The sequence below is a fragment of the Salmo salar genome, chromosome ssa06 (genome assembly GCF_905237065.1).
Source record: "Salmo salar chromosome ssa06, Ssal_v3.1, whole genome shotgun sequence".
NCBI lineage: Eukaryota > Metazoa > Chordata > Actinopteri > Salmoniformes > Salmonidae > Salmo > Salmo salar.
The window spans coordinates 13,866,571-13,887,780 of NC_059447.1; the positions used below are offsets into that span (position 1 = coordinate 13,866,571).

Here is a 21,210-nt window from a genome sequence, read left to right on the forward strand (position 1 = left end):
CAGCTAACGATTAACGATTAGTGGGCCGCAGATGGGCGATCAGGTTACGTTGCGACGGAGGGGCCAGTTGGATAACTCCCTCGGGCAGATAACGTCGGTGGTCCAGTCGTGAAGGCCCGATGGGGCTCCGCATCGGCATTAAAGCGGGTCAGGATAGGTGATTGTAGCCCAGGAGACACTTCAGCTGGCTAGCTCAGGAAAAGCCCCAAGTGGCTAACGGAACTCTTCAGCTGGCTAGCTCCGGAATAATGTGTGTTAATTCCGGGACCGATGTTGCCAATAGTCACTCAGGTAGCAGCTAGTTAGCTGCAAGATCCAGGTGTAAATGTCCAGAGCCTGCGGTAGAAATCGGGGAAAGGAGAGAGAATAGGTCCGGTGTGCTCTGGTCTGAGTCGCGCTGTACAAAAACTGGCGATAGCTTTTCGAGCTAATGGATAGCTGAGGACAGCTAACCGTGGCTAGCTGAACTCCAACGTTAGCCAGTGAAAATGGCTAACCTCTGGCTAGCTTCTGTTGTGGATTTCGGATTTGAGGTAAATAATACTTTCTTTTTTAAATTGGTGAGGCGGGTTGCAGCAGAGTGCTTTGAGGTTGAGTTTTAGAAGAAAAAATGTAAAAAGATAATGCGAAGAAAAATATGTAAATATATATATATATACACGGGACACGACAAGAGGAGGGTAAAGGATGTCTGAACTGCTACGCCATCTTGGATAGAATTGCAACGGCTGCTCAGTGAAACAACCTGTCCTGATTTGTCATAGACGCTTGCTAAAAAACTTTAATGAGCAAGTCTTCCTTCATGACCTGGCCTCTGTAAATTGGTATAGAATCTGCTTGATCTCCTCTGTAGAAGATGCTTGGACCTTCTTTTTTGATATTTTCAGTGGTATCGTTAACAAATATGCGCCCATAAAGAAAATTAAAATTAAAAACAGGTTCAGCCCCTGGTTCGACCGTGATCTGGTAGTTACTCCACCTCATTTGGCAAATCGCTTGGCACACACATCCTCAGGATGACTGGCTCTCGTTCAGGCAAATTAGAAATAAGTCCAGTCAGGCTATCCGGAAGGCCAAAGTTAGTTACTTTAAGGAGCAGTTTTCTCTCTGTGGGTCTAACCCCAAGAAGTTCTGGAAAATGGTTAAAGACCTGGAGAATAAACCCTCCTCCTCACAGCTGCCCATGTCCCTTAATGTTGATGTGGTTGTTACTGACAAGGAGCACATGGCTGAGCTCTTTATTCACCACTTCATTCCTTTTAAGATGATACCATCTATCTTTTCATGTGTGCAAATCTTTCTAAAACAGAAAATGGACACAATTCAATGAATATCAATCAACAAGGAGGTAAGAATATGTAGGCTGTAAGAACATGTTGAAGGCTAGCTGTATTGGCTGAAGATGACTGAACTGCTCACTTTTTATTTATTTGTTTTATTTAACTAGTCAAGTCAGTTAAGAACCAATTCTTATTTACAATGACGGCCTACCCCGGCCAAACCTGGACGACACTGGGCCAATTGTGCGCCACCCTATGGGACTCCCATTCACAGACAGATGTGACAGCCTGGATTCAAACCAGGGACTGTAGTTACACCTCTTGCACTGAGATGCAATGCCTTAGACCACTGCACCACTCAGGAGCATTCATTTAACGGGTGTGGCCGTGCCTCGTAAAAACTTGATCTGACGTCTCTAAACAAGTTATGTAATTTATAGGGATAATCAAAGTGGTCAGCTGATTTGCCTAAGGTGTCTGTCTTAGATTTCCTGTCAACCTCAGGGCCATTCAGAGTCATAAAGAAAGGGGGTGAACAGATGAGCTATTGTCCCTAGTGGCCTTTATGGCCCCATCATATAATGAAGCCAACATTCCAGCTCTGTTAAACCACTCCAGGACAGGAAGGGTGATGCTGGTTCCTGTGTTAATGTGTAATTGTAAATTACCCCCCATTGTGGTCTATCGTTCGTATCCCTCGTGGTCTATCGTTACAGCAGGAGCATGATGGGCGTGCACTGCTTCTGATGATAAACAATGTCATATCACTGATGGGGTTGACATTGATGATGAAATGAGGTTAGAAGCTGGGTTACGGGAAGGAGGGCCCTCCTTATACAGGCAGAGCCTTTGAGTGGACGGTTAGGTGTTCACACAACTCTGATGAGTACAGACATACTTTCTGAACTCATTAGATCTTCTCCCTTTGGATAGGATATGACATTTTGAACAGAGCGAGCTTGGATTGTAACAAATCACAAACAAACTGTGGACTAGACCTTTACAGAATGAGAAACATCATGCACTTGACCTTTGGCTTCTTTTCATGCCAATCCAGCAAGATGACGGCTAAAGCTGAGATGGAAGCTGAGGAGGGCTACATATCCCCCCCGCCCACCCTCCCTTCCACCCCGTGTTCCATCCACTTGGGAGTCCAGGCGGGCAGTATGAGGAGGGGGAGCGACGTCCTCTCAACCAGCAGGGGCATGGTGAGGGAGAGGGGCCGTAACCGCAGCTGGCTACTCTCTAGCATCATCACGGTCAACGTCCTGATCCTAGGTATTGCTCTGGTCAGTGGCAGTGTCTTCAACAACGTCAAGATCAACGCCATCAATCTGCAGATCTTCCTCATCGTCCTCGTCATCCTCACCACTGCCTGGATGCTGTACTACACCATCTACACATCCAGGGAAGATCATGCTGTGCTCTACAAGGATAGCCATGCCGGGCCTGTGTGGCTCAGGGGTAAGAGAAGACACATGCTTTTCTGATCTTCTGGGTCTACAGCTGCTAAATTCCAGAAACTTTTCCAAAGTTCACAGTTTTAGTTTTTTCCCTGAAAATCACTGGCCATTAATAATCTCTCTCTGTTAAAACCACTGGACTTTAATAATCTCTCTTTTTGTTAAAATCACTGGACATGGTATCCAAGAGTTCATCTGACTCTGGGGAAGTAGTTGGCCCTGGAATGCTGCTTTCAACTCTCTCTCTCTCTCGCTCTCGCTCTCGCTCTCGCTCTCTACTGCACCTGCTGTCTCGAACTCTGAATGTTCGGCTATGAAAAGCTAACTGACATTTACTCCTGAGGAGCTGACCTGTTGCGCCCTCTACAACCACTGCGATTATTATTTGACCCTGCTGGTCATCTATGAACGTTTGAACATGTTGAAGAACAATCTAGCATTCATGGCCATGTTCTGTTATAATCTCCACCCGGCACAGCCAGAAGAGGACTGGCCAGCCCTCAGAGCCTGGTTCCACTCCAGATTTCTTCCTAGGTTCCTGCCTTTCTAGGGAGTTTTTCCTAGCTACCGTGCTTCTGCATCTGCATTGCTTGCTGTTTGGGGTTTTAGACTGGGTTTCTGTTCAGCACTTTGTGACATCTGCTGATGTAAAATGGGATTTATAAATACATGTGATTGATTGAAGTAGATAACGGGCCTCATTGCCAACATGCCAGAGTATCCATTTAATAATATTTCTTTCTGTTAAAATCACTGGACATGAATAATCTCTTTGGATTGGGGAAGAGTTCTATTCTAATAGGATATCATTTACTATACCTAGACAACATTTTACATTCACCCATTGTCTTGAATGAGTGTGATTATTGAATAAGTGTGAGTGATTGAATGAGTGTGATTATTTCTAATTGGATTTCATTGTGTTTTTTTCGCTAGGTGGACTAGTGCTGTTTGGCATATGCAGTCTGATTATGGACGTGTTTAAGATTGCTAACTACGTAGGCTACCTGCACTGTGACTCTGCTGTGAAGATAGCATTCCCTGTCGTACAAGCTGTATTCATACTTGTCCAGGTAAGAACACAAGTTCTGACATCTCAAATGGAGCTTCCAATAGGTGATATAACATTAAGGAAACCACTGAGGGATTTGGTTGGTGGGAAAAATGCAAGTATAGGTGATCATTGTATCTTTTTCAGACATACTTCCTCTGGCTCCACGCTAAAGACTGTGTACAACTACAACGGAACATAACTCGGTGAGGGTAACTAACTGCTACTGTATAACTGAATTTATTATATATTATATATGTATAACTGATTTAATTATGTAAATTGATGGTTGGACATTTAACATTCCCCTTGGGAAGCATAAAGTCTATTCTATTATATTCTGTTATATTCTATTCTATTCTTACATAATGAAATAGTATTTAAAAATAGAAAGTATTCTATTCTGAACTCCTGTGTTTCCCTCTTGAAGCTGTGGGCTGATGTTGACTCTGTCTACCAATCTGATGTTGTGGATGGCAGCAGTAACAGAGGAGTCCCTACACCAGACTGTTGTTCCACCAGAGGACGGCAACAGCACACATTCCGATGACATCAGAGGTGGAGAATATTGTGTTGTCAAATCTTCTCTCTAGCCAATCTAAATAAAATACTCCAGGGTTGGGGTCAATTCCATTTCAATTCAGTATGTAAACTGAAATGAGAATTCCTTGTTTAAATTAAGGTTCACAAAAATAAAATAAATAGAAATGTACAGTTTACTTTCTGAATTTACTGAATTGAAATAGAATTGCCCCCAACCATGAAATACTGTAAGAACAAAACAAACAAACCAACATAACAAAACATCACCTCACAAGTCAAACAATAAAGTTCATCTTTCATTTTATTTCAGCCCCTGGTGGATACAGCAGCTGTAACTGCAGCCACTCTGCCTGTGCCATCTTAGAGAAAGCCTATTACTACCTGTACCCCTTCAACATCGAGTACAGCCTGTTTGCCTCGGCCATGGCCTACGTCATGTGGAAGAACGTGGGCCGCCTGGTAGATGAGCACAACCACCGATCGCTCCATTTCCGCTTGAAGGACGTGCTGGTGGGGCCTGCGGTCGGGCTGGTCATGCTGGGGGCGGGCCTGGGAACCTTCGTCATCTACGAGGTGGACGTGGAGAAGGGGGACCCGGGGAAACGTGACACGGCGCTGATGATACACTACGTGATGAACACGGTGGCTGTGACGCTCATGTCCGTCTCGACCGTGGCTGGTTGCGGCATCTACCGGCTGGATCAGAGGGACCACGTGTCGGGGAAGAACCCCACACGGAGCCTGGATGTAGGCTTGCTGATCGGCGCCTCAATCGGACAGTTCACCATCTGTTATTTCACCATTGTGGCTGTGGTGGCAACGGGGGCCGAGGGCCACCTCAACGCTCTCAACCTGGCTGTCTCCCTGCTCACTGTGATCCAGCTCTGCCTGCAGAACATCTTCATCATCGAGGGCCTGCATCGCGAGCCCTTCCACGAAGACATGCACCAGGCCTCCGTATTCACAAACCCATACGTCCTTCAAGCCCAAGCACATAGAGACATACACAACCTCCCAGGGACATTCATGGAGACCAAGTCGTCCCCGGCCCTCACAGTTCACAGTATGCATGTTGCTCCTTCTGCTCCTTCTGGCTCCCCCCTGCCTCAACGCCATAGGCTGACATGGAAGAGGAGAGCCCTGAAGGAGATCTGTGCATTTCTGCTGCTCTGCAACATCCTTGTGAGTAGCCTACTGCGTTTTTAGTTTTTATTAAGTTTGGATAAACTAGGGCCTCCTGAGTGGCGCAGTGGTCTAAGTCACTGCATCACAGTGCTAGTTGTGCCACTAGAGATCCTGGTTTGTGTCCAGGTTCTGTGGCAGCTGGCCGCGACCAGGAGACCCATGGGGTGGCGCACAATTGGGCCAGCGTCGTCTGGGTTTGGCCGGCAGGGATGTTCTTGTCCCATCGCGCACTAGCGACTCCTGTGGCGGCCGGGCGCAATGCACGCTGACACGGTCGCCAGGTGTACGGTGTTTCCTCCGACACATTGGTGCGGCTGGCTTCCGGGTTAAGCGGGCGTTTTGTCAAGAGGCAGTGTGGCTTGGCTGGGTTGTGTTTTGGAGGATGCACATGATCTCAACCTTCGCCTCTCCCGAGTCCGTATGGGAGTTGCAGCGATGGGACAAGACTGTAAATGCCAATTGGATACCAAGAAATTGGGGAGAAATAGATAAACTTAGATTAAACTTTAGATAAAACTTCAACACCCTAGGTACGTCGAAAATAAGATGAATCTGCTAAATCATCATTTAAAGTTAAAAAAAATATATGTTTTCATAACTTGCTCATGAGCCAAACGGGGTTACTGGTTATTTGTGCAGTACAATACATCATAGTAGAGTATGATCGTAACTAGTATGTTTAAGTTGAAAGTTTGGACTGAACATCTTGACTCTGTTTCCAATGACAGCTCTGGATCATGCCGGCGTTTGGCGCCCGCCCTCAGTTTGACAACACGATTGGAGCAGAGTTCTACGAGTTCACCATGTGGGCGGCTGTTGTGAATATCGGACTCCCCTTCGGAATCTTTTACCGTATGCACTCAGTCGCCAGCCTCTTTGAGGTCTTCCTAACCTCCTAAGCTGGAAAATTACAGAAACAATTCTGAACAATTTTTTGTATAATATTTTTTATTAAATATTATTATAAAATATATTTTATTCCCACAACAAATACAAACGTATACATATGAACAACCATTTACAGACGCACACAAACAACAGCTACATCTCCTCTGCTCAGACCTGCATGCTCACATGCCCATCCCTAGAACAACAGCTACATCTCCTCTGCTCAGACCTGCATGCTCACATGCCCATCCCTAGAACAACAGCTACATCTCCTCTGCTCAGACCTGCATGCTCACATGCCCATCCCTAGAACAACAATGTCATCTCATCTGCCCAGACCTGCATGCTCACATGCCCATCCCTAGAACAACAGCTACATCTCCTCTGCTCAGACCTGCATGCTCACATGCCCATCCCTAGAACAACAGCTACATCTCCTCTGTCCAGACCTGCATGCTCACATGCCCATCCCTAGAACAACAGCTACATCTCCTCTGTCCAGACCTGCATGCTCACATGCCCATCCCTAGAACAACAGCTACATCTCCTCTGCCCAGACCTGCATGCTCACATGCCCATCCCTAGAACAACAGCTACATCTCCTCTGCTCAGACCTGCATGCTCACATGCCCATCCCTAGAACAACAGCTACATCTCCTCTGCCCAGACCTGCATGCTCACATGCCCATCCCTAGTGCCTGCATTATTGTTTGCCACTTAGCCTTAAATTGTACCAATTTGTTTTTCTCGGAAGCCCATGCTATTTAGACATTTCAATAATAAATCATTAGATGTTTCCATTGTGTTAGTGATGGCGGGTTGATTTCCAAGTTTTTAGTATACATATTTTCAAGATGAATGATAAGAAGAGAATCATCCAGCCCATTAGGTATCTCACTACCCTCCCATATGCCATGTCTTGAAATGTCCAGACAGAGGGATTAAAAGTAAGTTTACATTGTAATGCTTCTGACAGCCAATTTTCTAGCTCTCTCCATAACTTTTGGACTTTATAGCATTCCCAGAAAGCATGGATTATTGAGTTATTATTAATGTTACACTTCAGACATGACTCTGCCATTGTGCTGAATAATTTTTTTATTCTGTCTCTTGTATCAAAAATATCTATACGTTAATTTATACTGGATTAAGCGTAATTTCGTTAGCTATGCTCCAACTTTCCCTCCTTCTTGTGTCAACATCAATTATTTTTAAGTCTTGGTTCCAATAGCTTATATATTTTTCTAAGAGATAGTCAGTTGGATATGCTCTCTGCAAGGTTTTGTATATCTTTCCAATCATATGAACATCATTTTCTGACTCAAATTTGTTTTAAATAAGGTTGCTCTGATGTCCAAATGATTTCAAATTGAAATTTTGTTATATGTAACTTAAGTTGCATGTATTTGAAAATATCTACATTGGTCAGTACAAACTTACTTTTAAATTATGTCATTTATTTCCTGTTATCAAGTCATTTACAGTTTCAATGCCTTTAGTTTTCCATGTGTACCAATTTATCAGTGAATTCTGAAAAGCTATCCAAGGATTGTTCCATAAGGTTGTGTTTTTAGGGAGTGGTGTTGGTTCTTGTAGAATATGTTACATTTTCTTCCATATTGTTATATTGTTCGTATCTATGAAGTTGTTCATGTTCTTAGCTTTATCCTTTGAACATAAACATGTAAAAAGATTCTGAGGATGAATGCGCATCTTCAATATTTACCCATTGTTCATCTTTAGTGTATTTAACTATATGTCGCAAGTAAAAGCCTTGCATAGCGAGTTGATACAATTCCAAGTCTGGAAGGTTAAAACCACCCTCAAATTTAGGAAGATGTCAAACTTTCCTTTCTATTCTATTTATTTTATTTGCCCATAAAGTCTGTAATGACCGAGTATACTTTTTGTATTATTATTATTCGCCACGGTAATTGGTATTACTGAAAATAAATACAAAAACTTTGGGAGCCATGCCATTCTGAAGAGGTTTATTCTACCTGTAAGATTTATGGGAAGATTGTTCCATTTAATTAGATTAGCTTTCATATTGTTGAGTAATGGAATAAAGTTATCTTTATACATTTGTTGTTTGTTGTCACTTATTAAGCATCCTAAGTAAAAACCTGACGTCTACTTAAAGGATTGCTGTAGGTCATGAGTTATTATTTTCCTATTGCCATTATTTCTGTTTTTCCCAGATGTTTTTGAGATTTTAAAGTATTCTGAAAATATTTTTAGGAAACGGGGCATTGAGTTTTTAATATTGGTATTATAACCTTTGTTATTATTTTATTATCACAATTTATTAAACTTCTGGGGTTTTAATTAGCAGGGGACTCTTCAGATTTTCCATTCCAGGTGAAGCTGTTTGAGAGAATGCCAAGAGTGTGCAAAGCTGTCATCAAGGCAAAGGGTGGCTATTTGAAGAATCTCGAATATAAAATATATTTTGATTTGTTTAACACTTTTTTGGTTACTACATGATTCCATATGTGTTATTTCATTGTTTTGATGTCTTAACTATTATTCCACAATGTAGAAAATAGTAAAAATAAAGAATAACCCTTGAATGAGTAGATGTTCTAAAACTTTTGACCGGTAATGTATGTGTTGTCATTTGTGGTAAATAAGTGAGCTACTTTGTTCATAAATATTGAATAGAAGTCTATGGTGCTTTTCTTCACACAAATATTTGAACAGTATCTAATATTTCTTCTTGGGTGATGTCTGTTTGTAGTGATTATTGTTTGTCTGCTGATAACAGCTTCAGGGTTGTTGAGTCTATAGGCTATAGGATCCGTCTAACTTTTGTTTAATTTGGATTTATTTACATAGAAGCTTTTACATTTGTAATGAATTGTGTTGTTGTTTCTATTTGCCACATTTGTATCTTTATCTTTTAAAATGATAACTGGTTTAGCGTGTACTCATTTTGTGAGAGCGGCGACATATTTACCAGGTTTATTTACCATTAAGTAACATGCTTTATTTGAGTTTATCCTGTAGTTATTGGCTCTCTTTGTAACGCCCTGGCCATAGAGAGGGGTTTTTGTTCTTTATTTTGGTTAGGCCAGGGTGTTACATTGGGTGGGCGTTCTATGTTCATTTTTCTATATTTTTGTATTTCTTTGTTTTGGGCCGTGTGTGGCTCCCAATCAGGCACAGCTGTAGTTCGTTGTTGCTGATTGGGAGTCACACATAAGTAGCCTGGTTTTCCTTTAGGTTTTTGTGGGTGATTGTTTCTGTTTAGAGTTTTTCCTGACAGGACTGTTTGGCTGTCATTTTTGTTTATTTTTGTAAAGTGTTCTCTTTTCATTAAAATTCTAATGATGAACACATCCTCCGCTGCACCTTGGTCTAATTCTGACGACGGCCGTTACACTCTTCAAAAGTAAAAGATTGTATTCCTGTACATTAGGGGAATGATAATGAATGGTCTTTTCTTCTTTACCTTGTAAAGGTTTTTTTAAAGGACTTTCTAAGATACTGATTTATTTTTGTTTCATTTGAATTTCTAAATCAGATGTAACTTTTGCAGAGTATGAGATGATCATTCCCCTAATGTACGCCTTCAAGGCATCCCACATTCTCTATCCTCTATGTCTATATTTCTAATGATAAAGGTTTAGATTTTTATTTACATATTTAATACATTTCTGGTCCAGAAGATATACTCTGTTCATTCTCCAAATTCTGTCGCTAAGTGTATTTTCTATTGGTGTTATTATGCATGATACCGGTGAATGATCCGATATTCACTGTATCATGAATTTTTGAATCCAGTAAATAGTTGAGTGCATTTTTTGGAGAGAAAAAAAATGTTGTCAATTATTGAATAGCTTTTCTTACTTTGAGGAAAAAAAGGAATAGTCTTTTATAGTTGGGAATAACAATCTCCAGGTGTAAATCATTTGAAGATATAAAAATCTTCAGCCTCTTTGGAGGTTCTCTAAATGTTGCTTTTTTATTACTTTATCTGTCAATCTTATCGAATGTATGATTTAGGTCACCTGATAAAATAATAGTTCTTATCTGGTTTTGATCTAAACAAAAATATGAACGCAAAATGCAACAATTTCGACGATTTTACTGAGTTACAGTTCATATAAAGAAATCTGTCAATTGAAATATATTAATTTGGCCCTAATCTATGGATTTCACATGACTGGGCAGGGGCACCCACTGGGGAGCCAAGCCCAACCAATCAGAATGAGTTTTTCCCCACAAAAAGCTTTATTACAGACAGAACTACTCCTGTTTCATTCATCATCAAATGGTATGTAAATGGTAAATGGTATGTGGCCTTGGCAGAAACAGCTTCATATGAAAGATTGATTTATAAAATGAATGGTAAACTCATTACCTTTTCTGACATCTGGGGACATTTTCTCTCAGAGATAGAAAGTGAAAACAATATGTAATGACCTGATGGACTGCAGACATACATAGACGACTGGTAGGGGTAGGGATTTATTTTATTATTATTATTATTTATTTTTTCCTTTTTTCCTTTTGTTCTAATAGTTGTTATGGGGGAGTGGGGGTTGTGGGTGAAAAATGAAAAGTTTTGTTCCTTTTCTATCATTGTGCATGCGGTGCGTTTGGGGAGCATTCACGCCCCCTGACTTTTTCTGCATTTTGTTGCATTGGAGCCTTGTTCTAGAATGGGTTAGGTTGTTTTTGATTTGGTCCATCTTGGAGTGGGGCTGTGGCGTGGCTGGGTGCGGGAGGGAGTCTGGGTGCTTTCCGTGTGCTCTGTATATTCATGTCTGTCAAGTTATTGTTTAATGCCAAATGTCATTAAATTGTGTTGTAGTTATATCTGTCACGTCCTGACCAGTAGAGGGAGTATTTGTATTGTAGTTTGGTCAGGACGTGGCAGAAGGGTATTTGTTTCTTATGGTTCGGGTTGTGTGTGTTATTAAAGGGGTGTTATATTTATGTGTTCCGGGGTTTCAGTGTATGTTCTGGTTCTGGTTTTCTGGTTTGTCTATTTCTTTGTTTTCTGTGTGGCTCCCGATCAGGAACAGCTGTACGTCGTTGTTCCTGATTGGGAGTCATATATTAGGAGCTTGTTTTTACCTGGGGTTTTTGTGGGTAGTTGATTTTGCACTGCTTATTGTTAGCTTGCGAAACTGTTATCTGTCGTTCTTTGTTTTGTTGTTTTTCCGTGTTCTCTTTACTTAATAAATATAAAGATGAGCATTCACATTCCCGCTGCGTTTTGGTCATCGCTACACAACGACACCCGTGACAATATCGTAAAAGGAAACAATAAAAACTCTATTAATAAAAAAAGATGTTCCTACCATGGATCATTTAGCTATTTGATTAAGAATAAAAAAATATATATGTTTAACAAATATTTAAAAAATGATTTGATAAAATATTGAATTTGGCCTTTTGTTACGGGTGTGTACGGGAGGCGAAGTCAGGTGCAGGAGAGCAGAGTGTAGTAACAGGCACACTTTTTATTCCGGTCCAAAATGAAAGCACATAAGTACATAAACATGCCCAAAACACGGAACATGAACAAAAGTATGGCGCGTGACAAATACCCACATAACATAAAACAATTTCACACAAAGACATGGAGGGGAACAGAGGGCTAAATACATGCAGTGTGATTAGGGAATGAAAACCAGGTTGTATGAAACAAGACAAAACAAATGGAAATATAAAAAATGGTGACGTCGATCGCAGAACGCCGCCCGAACATGGAGAGGAGCCGACTTCGGCGGAAGTCGTGACACCTTTACTACTTTAATAGCCTATCAAAACACATTGAAAAAGACAGTCAAAAAATGGATCATAAGGAATAAGGTTTTGATATGTCTGTCCTATGTCTAGGACATACGTATAAGAAACCTCAGGAAATATTTGTATGTTTTTTGAAAACATATTTAATAATGTTTTGGGGTAGGAACAAAACTACCTCCATACTTCCATTCATTTTTTTAAACCGGTTACCTTCAGACGATTCCAGTGACACTTGTGGGGGTCGTAGTTGTGAGAGTCTCATCTTTCCATAGAGTGGTCATATTAGTTTGAAGACCAATTTTCAGGATGTCTCATGGTCTGCCACCTTTCAGATGCGGCGGATTGAGAAGCAGTATTTGTGTTACATAACTCAGCTAACCTGGTCCCAGATCAGTTTGTGTCTTGCCAAGTTGACAGTGTTTGTGTTGTCGTGCCAAGTAGGCAATGTTTGTGCTGTCTTGACAAATTTAGTGGCAGATAGACAATTCACACAGCCTTGCCAAGTTGGCAAGACAGCACAAACAAGATCTGGGACCAGGCTAGAACTGAACATCACATCCTCCTGAAACGACCTCCATTAGTTCCTCTTCTCAACTCTCTGCACCAGACAACAACCTCCATTAGTTCCTCTTCTCAACTATCTGCACCAGACAACAACCTCCATTAGTTCCTCTTCTCAACTCTCTGCACCAGACAACAACCTGCATTAGTTCCTCTTCTCAACTCTCTGCACCAGACAACAACCTCCATTAGTTCCTCTTATCAACTCTCTGCACCAGACAAAATGTGTATAGTTGTGCTGATATAGGTGATGTTTTGTGACACTACAATGTATTTCCCCAGCTCGATATCAGAAAATTCTATATGACATCTTATGGTCCCTTCAAATGCAATATGATTGTAATGTCTATCAACTATGACAAGCCACCGGGGTCTGACAACTTGGATGAGAAATGACAGAATAATAGCAGACGATATTGCCACTCCTATTTGCCATTCCTTCAATCTAAGCCTACTAGAAAGTGTGTGGGCTCAGGCCAGGAGGGAAGCAAAAGTAATTCTGCTACCCAAGAATAGTAAAGCCCCCTGTACTGGCTCAAATAGCCGACCAATCAGCCTGTTACCAACCCTTAGTAAACTTTAGGGAGGCACGCTTAAAGGGAAGAACGTTCAACAAGCACGGCACTTACACAAATGACTGATGATTGGCGGAGAGAAATTGATGATACAAAGATTGTGGGAGCTGTTTTGTTAGACTTCAGTGTGGCTTTTGACATTATCGATCATAGTCTACTGCTGGAAAAACATATGTGTTATGGCTTTACACCTCCTACTATATTGTGGATAAAGAGTTACTTGTCAAACAGAATACAGAGGATGTTTTTTAATGGAAGCCTCTCCAACATAATCTAGGTAGAATCAGGAATTCCCCAGGTCAGCTGTCTCGGCCCTTTACTTTTTTCAATCTTTACTAATGACATACCACTAGCTTTTTAGTAAAGCCAGTGTGTCTGTGTATGCGGATAACTCAACACTACACACGTCAGCTACTACAGTGAGTGAAATCACTGCAACACTTAACAAAGAGCAGCAGTTAGTTTCAGAATGGGTGGCAAGGAATAAGTTAGTTCTAAATATTTTAAAAACTAAAAGCATTGTATTTGGGACAAATCATTCACTAAACCCTAAACCTCAACTAAATCTTACAATAAATAATGTGGAAATTAGGCAAGTTGGCCAACTGTCATGGTCAAAACATACAACAGTAGCTAAGATGGGGAGAAGTCTGTCCATAATAAAGCGCTGCTCTGCCTTTTTAACAACACTATCAACAAGGCAGGTCCCACAGGCCCTAGTTTTGTCGCACCTGGACTACTGTTCAGTCGTGTGGTCAGGTGCCACAAAGAGGTTACTCTGAAAACTACAATTGTCTCAGAACAGGGCAGCACGGCTGGCCCTTAAATGTACAGGAAGAGCTAACATTAATAATATGCATGTGATTCTGTCATGGCGGCTCAAAGTGGAGGAGAGATTGACTTCATCACTACTTGTTTTTGTAAGAAGTGTTGACAAGCTGAATGCACCGAGGTGTCTGTTTAAACTACTAGCACACAGCTCAGACACCTATGCATACCCCACAAGACAAGCCACCATAGGCCTCTTCACAATCCTCAAGTCCAGAACAGACTATGGGAGGCACACAGTATTATGTAGAGCCATGACTACATGGAACTCTATTCCACATCAGGTAACTGATGTAAGGAGTAGAATCAGATTTAAAAAGCAGGTAAAAATACACCTAATGGAAGAGCGGGGACTGTGAAGAGACACACACAAAGGTACAGACACACGCTTACACATACACATGATAAGACACGCACTCTACACACAAGTACATATGGATTTTGTATTGTAAATATGTGGTAGAGGCCTGAGGGAACACACTTAATATGTTGTGAAAAGTGTTATGAAATGTAATGTCATGAAATATTGAAAATGTTATATAACTGCCTTAATGTTGCTAGACCCCAGGAATTGTAACTGCTGCCTTGGCAGGAACTAATGGGATCCTTAATAAAAACAAATACTAATGAAATAAAAGAATTGAAAGGCTTTGCTGGTTCCTTTATGAATAGTTTATAATATAGTTTTAATCTGTTTAATTCAAGAAAAAAATACTACTTTAAACATCAAGCACAGTATTTACAGTTGACAATGCTGATTGCAGAATGATATGCAGACAAATATAACAATGTACATGTAAGATATAGCCACTGACTTTTACGCAGTATTATAAAATTGGTTGGGATATTTGTTTCTTTCAGTCTTTAACAGACAACAGTGTCCTTTTTAAGCTCTTGATGAGATACAGTACCTTGTCACATTGCCACTTTACAAAGAACATAGCAGTAAGGTCTCATTGGAGGAGTGCAATTTCACAACATGACACGTTCTCACTTTAATGTGTCAATTAAATACAATGAATGTTAAATAGCAATGCCATCCGAGAATATTTTAGGCTGCTATCTAAAAGCGTAATTTTGACACTTTATAATACATTTCATGAATAAGCAACAGTAAACATTTCTGCATTTAGAAGCATTGGAATTCCTACAAATGTATAATAATTTATAAACATGTATACGTTTATATAATGTCTTATTCATAAAGGTCATAATAAAGTGGTCATAACCAATGTCTCCCATACTCTCTCCATCAAAGCAGCGTTTTCACACAGAGCTTTAACATGGAGTCCATGATTAGGAAGGGGAGACAGAAAGACAGTTTGCTTGCTAACACTCTAATGTCTCAGTGCTTTGACAGACATTCTGTAGTCTTGAGGTTTCAGGGTGTACTTACAGATACACAGTGTAGATAATAGTCCAATCCTATCCTCATCCAACTCTAGGGGTTTGAATTACACATTGACCCTTGTGGGTGCCAATTGTTTATGTCTTTGACACTTCTGGTATGGCTTCACATAGATATTTAAATTCTTATATGGGGTCCTGATTTGTAAAAAGGGTGCCCAGCCCCTCTTAGCCCCCCTGTAATTTGAACCCTGTACAGCTCAACCTCCTGCTTTTGGAGTAGGTGCTAGCTATCCCCCCCTTTCTCAATATTGTCCACATTATGTTTGCACAACCTGGGGAAACTCAAAGAGAAGGTGTGAGGGGCAAGCATGATGATGATGATGATGATGAGGCAAGTTGAAGGTAGGTGAGGTTCAAGGGAGAGAGTGCCAGTAGGAGGAAGGGTCAGGAACAAGACAGGAAGTAGTCCCATCTTCAGTCAACATCTCTTTCCTGTTATCTACATCTTCTGGATCTCAAAGAGACGTACGTCCGTGTCGTACCAGATGGGCGGGTCCACGTTGCTGTGAAGACAAATAAAGGTTTAAAATGTTAAATGCACTGGAAAACATTGGAAGACTATTTCATCTTAGATCTAAGAGGAAGATAGAAAGCATTGAGAATGGAGAAACGAAAACAAGTGTTTCTTATTGGACAAGTCCAGGAAGTCCCTCCCTGCTTAATTAGTTTTCTTCTGTTTGTTGCCAAATGAACACATCCCAGCAGAAAGAAGTGCACAGATGAAACCCCACATGAATCATGAAAATGAGTGAAATACCATAGGACTACAGCTCCCATCATGCCCCACTCACCGCAGGTAGACCACTCCCCACATGTAGGTGCGGAACCACATGGCCGTGCCAGCGTTGGCCTGGTACTTCCGGATGAGGATGGGATGGGGGACGGGCAGGAGGCCCACCAGGGTACCATGTTGGAGGAACTTCAGGATCTCAGACTCGTCTGTCAAACCTCTGAGAGAGAGGGAAAATATCTTGTTGCAATTAGAATCAGGAAAACCTTATTGTCCACGTAAGGTGCAAATTTCTCTTTGGCTCCACATACTTAAAAACAAATATTTAAATATCATCAGTCATTAAAGTGTTTCTTCCAAAATGGATGGTGTGTGTTGTATGGGGGGGTTGGGAGCAAAGCTAGAAAATATATAATAATATAACTTATAATATATATAATAATATAACTTATAATATATATAATAATATAACTTCACAGCATCTTCTGACACTTCATAGAAGTAAACATTTGATGACCAATATGACCAGTGATGTTTGACTTACTTGTCGATACAGATCTTCTCAACCTGCGGGACCAGCACCTGCAGCAGACGCATTATGGTCTGTAGGGGGAGCTTACACTTCCAGGAGAGGACCTGAGGGAGAAGGAAGGGACACGTTACACTCTTAGAACAAAAGGTGCTAAGTAGAACCATACAGGGTTCTTCAGTTTGTCCTCATCGGGGAACCATTTTTGGTGCTGGGTAAAACCCTTTGCAGAGGGTTCTATCTAGAATGGATCTGTGGGTTAGAGTGTGGCCATGGCAACACCAGGGTTGTGGGTTAGAGTGTGGCCATGGCAACACCAGGGTTGTGGGTTAGAGTGTGGCCATGGCAACACCAGGGTTGTGGGTTAGAGTGTGGCCATGGCAACACCAGGGTTGTGGGTTAGAGTGTGGCCATGGCAACCCAAGGGTTGTGGGTTAGAGTGTGGCCATGGCAACACCAGGGTTGTGGGTTAGAGTGTGGCCATGGCAACACCAGGGTTGTGGGTTAGAGTGTGGCCATGGCAACACCAGGGTTGTGGGTTAGAGTGTGGCCATGGCAACACCAGGGTTGTGGGTTAGAGTGTGGCCATGGCAACACCAGGGTTGTGGGTTAGAGTGTGGCCATGGCACCACCAGGGTTGTGGGTTAGAGTGTGGCCATGGCAACCCAAGGGTTGTGGGTTAGAGTGTGGCCATGGCAACACCAGGGTTGTGGGTTAGAGTGTGGCCATGGCAACACCAGGGTTGTGGGTTAGAGTGTGGCCATGGCAACACCAGGGTTGTGGGTTAGAGTGTGGCCATGGCAACACCAGGGTTGTGGGTTAGAGTGTGGCCATGGCAACACCAGGGTTGTGGGTTAGAGTGTGGCCATGGCAACACCAGGGTTGTGGGTTAGAGTGTGGCCATGGCAACACCAGGGATGTGGGTTAGAGTGTGGCCATGGCAACCCAAGGGTTGTGGGTTAGAGTGTGGCCATGGCAACACCAGGGTTGTGGGTTAGAGTGTGGCCATGGCAACACCAGGGATGTGGGTTAGAGTGTGGCCATGGCAACACCAGGGTTGTGGGTTTGAGTCCCGCATGGGCCACTTACTGAATACATGTGTCACTGTCCACGTTGACAGTTCTTTAAGTGGCCTTGAATAAAACCATCTTCTAAATGACGATATTATCATATTACTATTAAAACTACTCACCCAGTCTGGTGTAGGGCCCAGTCAGATTGATACCTACTCACCCAGTCTGGTGTAGGGGACCAGTGAGATTGATACCTACTCACCCAGTCTGGTGTAGGGACCAGTGAGATTGATACCTACTCACACAGTCTGGTGTAGGGGCCCAGTCAGATTATACCACCACCCAGTCTGGTGTAGGGGACCAGTGAGATTGATACCTACTCACCCAGTCTGGTGTAGGGACCAGTGAGATTGATACCTACTCACCCAGTCTGGTGTAGGGGACCAGTCAGATTGATACCTACTCACCCAGTCTGGTGTAGGGGACCAGTGAGATTGATACCTACTCACCCAGTCTGGTGTAGGGGACCAGTCAGATTGATACCTACTCACCCAGTCTGGTGTAGGGGACCAGTGAGATTGATACCTACTCACCCAGTCTGGTGTAGGGCCCAGTGAGATTGATACCAACTCACCCAGTCTGGTGTAGGGGACCAGTGAGATTGATACCAACTCACCCAGTCTGGTGTAGGGGACCAGTGAGATTGATACCTACTCACCCAGTCTGGTGTAGGGGACCAGTGAGATTGATACCTACTCACCCAGTCTGGTGTAGGGGACCAGTGAGATTGATACCTACTCACCCAGTCTGGTGTAGGGCCCAGTGAGATTGATACCAACTCACCCAGTCTGGTGTAGGGGACCAGTGAGATTGATACCAACTCACCCAGTCTGGTGTAGGGGACCAGTGAGATTGATACCTACTCACCCAGTCTGGTGTAGGGGACCAGTGAGATTGATACCTACTCACCCAGTCTGGTGTAGGGCCCAGTGAGATTGATACCAACTCACCCAGTCTGGTGTAGGGGACCAGTGAGATTGATACCTACTCACCCAGTCTGGTGTAGGGCCCAGTGAGATTGATACCTACTCACCCAGTCTGGTGTAGGGGACCAGTGAGATTGATACCTACTCACCCAGTCTGGTGTAGGGGACCAGTGAGATTGATACCTACTCACCCAGTCTGGTGTAGGGGACCAGTGAGATTGATACCAACTCACCCAGTCTGGTGTAGGGGACCAGTGAGATTGAGAGGTACAGGAGATGGTGGATGATGTGCTTGACATGCGCCTTCTCTCCATCTCTGCCTCAGTGTAGAAAACATCCTGAGAACATAGAACTCTGATGACTGATACACACACATACACACAAGATCACATTTACCCATGTGTTCATAGACACAGACACACACACACACACACACACACACACACACACACACACACACACACACACACACACACACACACACACACACACACACACACACACACACACACACACACACACACACACACAGTCTTACCTCATTGTCCCTTCCAGAAACAGACTCTGTGTCGCTGGCCCCTACAATGGCGCTGTGGACAGCCTGGGGTGTGTGGTCAGCCTGGGGTGTGTGGTCAGCCTGGGGTGTGTGGTGTAACGCGTGTGAATGCTCCATCTTCAGCACAGAGATCATGGTGCCATCCTCTGACACCTGAGACTTCTCAGTCAGTTTGTCAATGGCTGCAGACAAGGATTGAAGGACAGGGAAGCTATATGTCAGTTCATACAAAATTATGACACACCACTGGATGATAACAGTTGTGTTGAGAGAGTCCATATGGGGGAGGTGCAGTTGTGTACCGGTATAGAATCCTGGTAGTGATCAGATAGTAGTTATAGATACAATAGTTATTGTACCTGGTAGTGATCAGATAGTAGTTATAGATACAATAGTTATTGTACCTGGTAGTGATCAGATAGTAGTTATAGATACAGTAGTTATTGTACCTGGTAGTGATCAGATAGTAGTTATAGATACAGTAGTTATTGTACCTGGTAGTGTTCAGATAGTAGTTATAGATACAATAGTTATTGTACCTGGTAGTGATCAGATAGTAGTTATAGATACAATAGTTATTGTACCTGGTAGTGTTCAGATAGTAGTTATAGATACAGTAGTTATTGTACCTGGTAGTGATCAGATAGTAGTTATAGATACAATAGTTATTGTACCTGGTAGTGTTCAGATAGTAGTTATAGATACAGTAGTTATTGTACCTGGTAGTGATCAGATAGTAGTTATAGATACAGTAGTTATTGTACCTGGTAGTGATCAGATAGTAGTTATAGATACAGTAGTTATTGTACCTGGTAGTGTTCAGATAGTAGTTATAGATACAGTAGTTATTGTACCTGGTAGTGATCAGATAGTAGTTATAGATACAGTAGTTATTGTACCTGGTAGTGTTCAGATAGTAGTTATAGATACAGTAGTTATTGTACCTGGTAGTGATCAGATAGTAGTTATAGATACAGTAGTTATTGTACCTGGTAGTGATCAGATAGTAGTTATAGATACAGTAGTTATTGTACATGGTAGTGATCAGATAGTAGTTATAGATACAGTAGTTATTGTACCTGGTAGTGATCAGATAGTAGTTATAGATACAGTAGTTATTGTACCTGGTAGTGATCAGATAGTAGTTATAGATACAATAGTTATTGTACCTGGTAGTGTTCAGATAGTAGTTATAGATAAGTTGTGTATCTGGTAGTCTTCAGATAGTAGTTATAGATACAGTCGTTATTGTACCTGGTAGTGTTCAGATAGTAGTTATAGATACAGTAATTATTGTACCTGGTAGTGATCAGATAGTAGTTATAGATACAGTAGTTATTGTACCTGGTAGTGATCAGATAGTAGTTATAGATACAGTAGTTATTGTACCTGGTAGTGATCAGATAGTAGTTATAGATACAATAGTTATTGTACCTGATAGTGATCAGATAGTAGTTATAGATACAGTAGTTATTGTACCTGGTAGTGATCAGATAGTAGTTATAGATACAGTAGTTATTGTACCTGGTAGTGATCAGATAGTAGTTATAGATACAGTAGTTATTGTACCTGGTAGTGATCAGATAGTAGTTATAGATACAGTAGTTATTGTACCTGGTAGTGTTCAGATAGTAGTTATAGATACAGTAGTTATTGTACCTGGTAGTGATCAGATAGTAGTTATAGATACAGTAGTTATTGTACCTGGTAGTGATCAGATAGTAGTTATAGATACAATAGTTATTGTACCTGGTAGTGTTCAGATAGTAGTTATAGATAAGTTGGGTATCTGGAAGTGATCAGACATCCCTGGTTACAGTGCCTTCGGAAAGTATTCAGACCTCTTGAC

General features: G+C 42.0%; 2 protein-coding genes across 2 annotated transcripts in view; one reads left to right on the forward strand and one right to left on the reverse strand.

Annotated features, from left to right (window-relative positions):
• The first annotated feature begins 2,131 nt into the window (after positions 1-2,131).
• On the forward strand, positions 2,132-8,842 carry LOC123743392 (proton channel OTOP2-like). Its single transcript, XM_045719817.1, has 6 exons — positions 2,132-2,744; positions 3,680-3,816; positions 3,942-4,000; positions 4,225-4,352; positions 4,648-5,519; positions 6,251-8,842. The coding sequence occupies exons 1-6, from the start codon at positions 2,288-2,290 to the stop codon at positions 6,419-6,421; spliced, it is 1,824 nt and encodes a 607-aa protein (XP_045575773.1). The 5' UTR covers positions 2,132-2,287; the 3' UTR covers positions 6,422-8,842.
• A 5,952-nt stretch (positions 8,843-14,794) lies between these two features.
• LOC106606301 (protein HID1) overlaps positions 14,795-21,210 on the reverse strand; it is a 49,773-nt gene continuing 43,357 nt past the window's right edge. The window contains exons 15-19 of the mRNA XM_045719818.1: positions 19,344-19,543; positions 19,039-19,143; positions 16,822-16,913; positions 16,339-16,497; positions 14,795-16,050 (exon numbers count right to left, since the gene is read on the reverse strand). Coding sequence (XP_045575774.1) covers positions 15,987-16,050; positions 16,339-16,497; positions 16,822-16,913; positions 19,039-19,143; positions 19,344-19,543 — 620 coding nt within the window. The 3' untranslated portion in view covers positions 14,795-15,986. The remainder of the gene's footprint in view (positions 16,051-16,338; positions 16,498-16,821; positions 16,914-19,038; positions 19,144-19,343; positions 19,544-21,210) is intronic.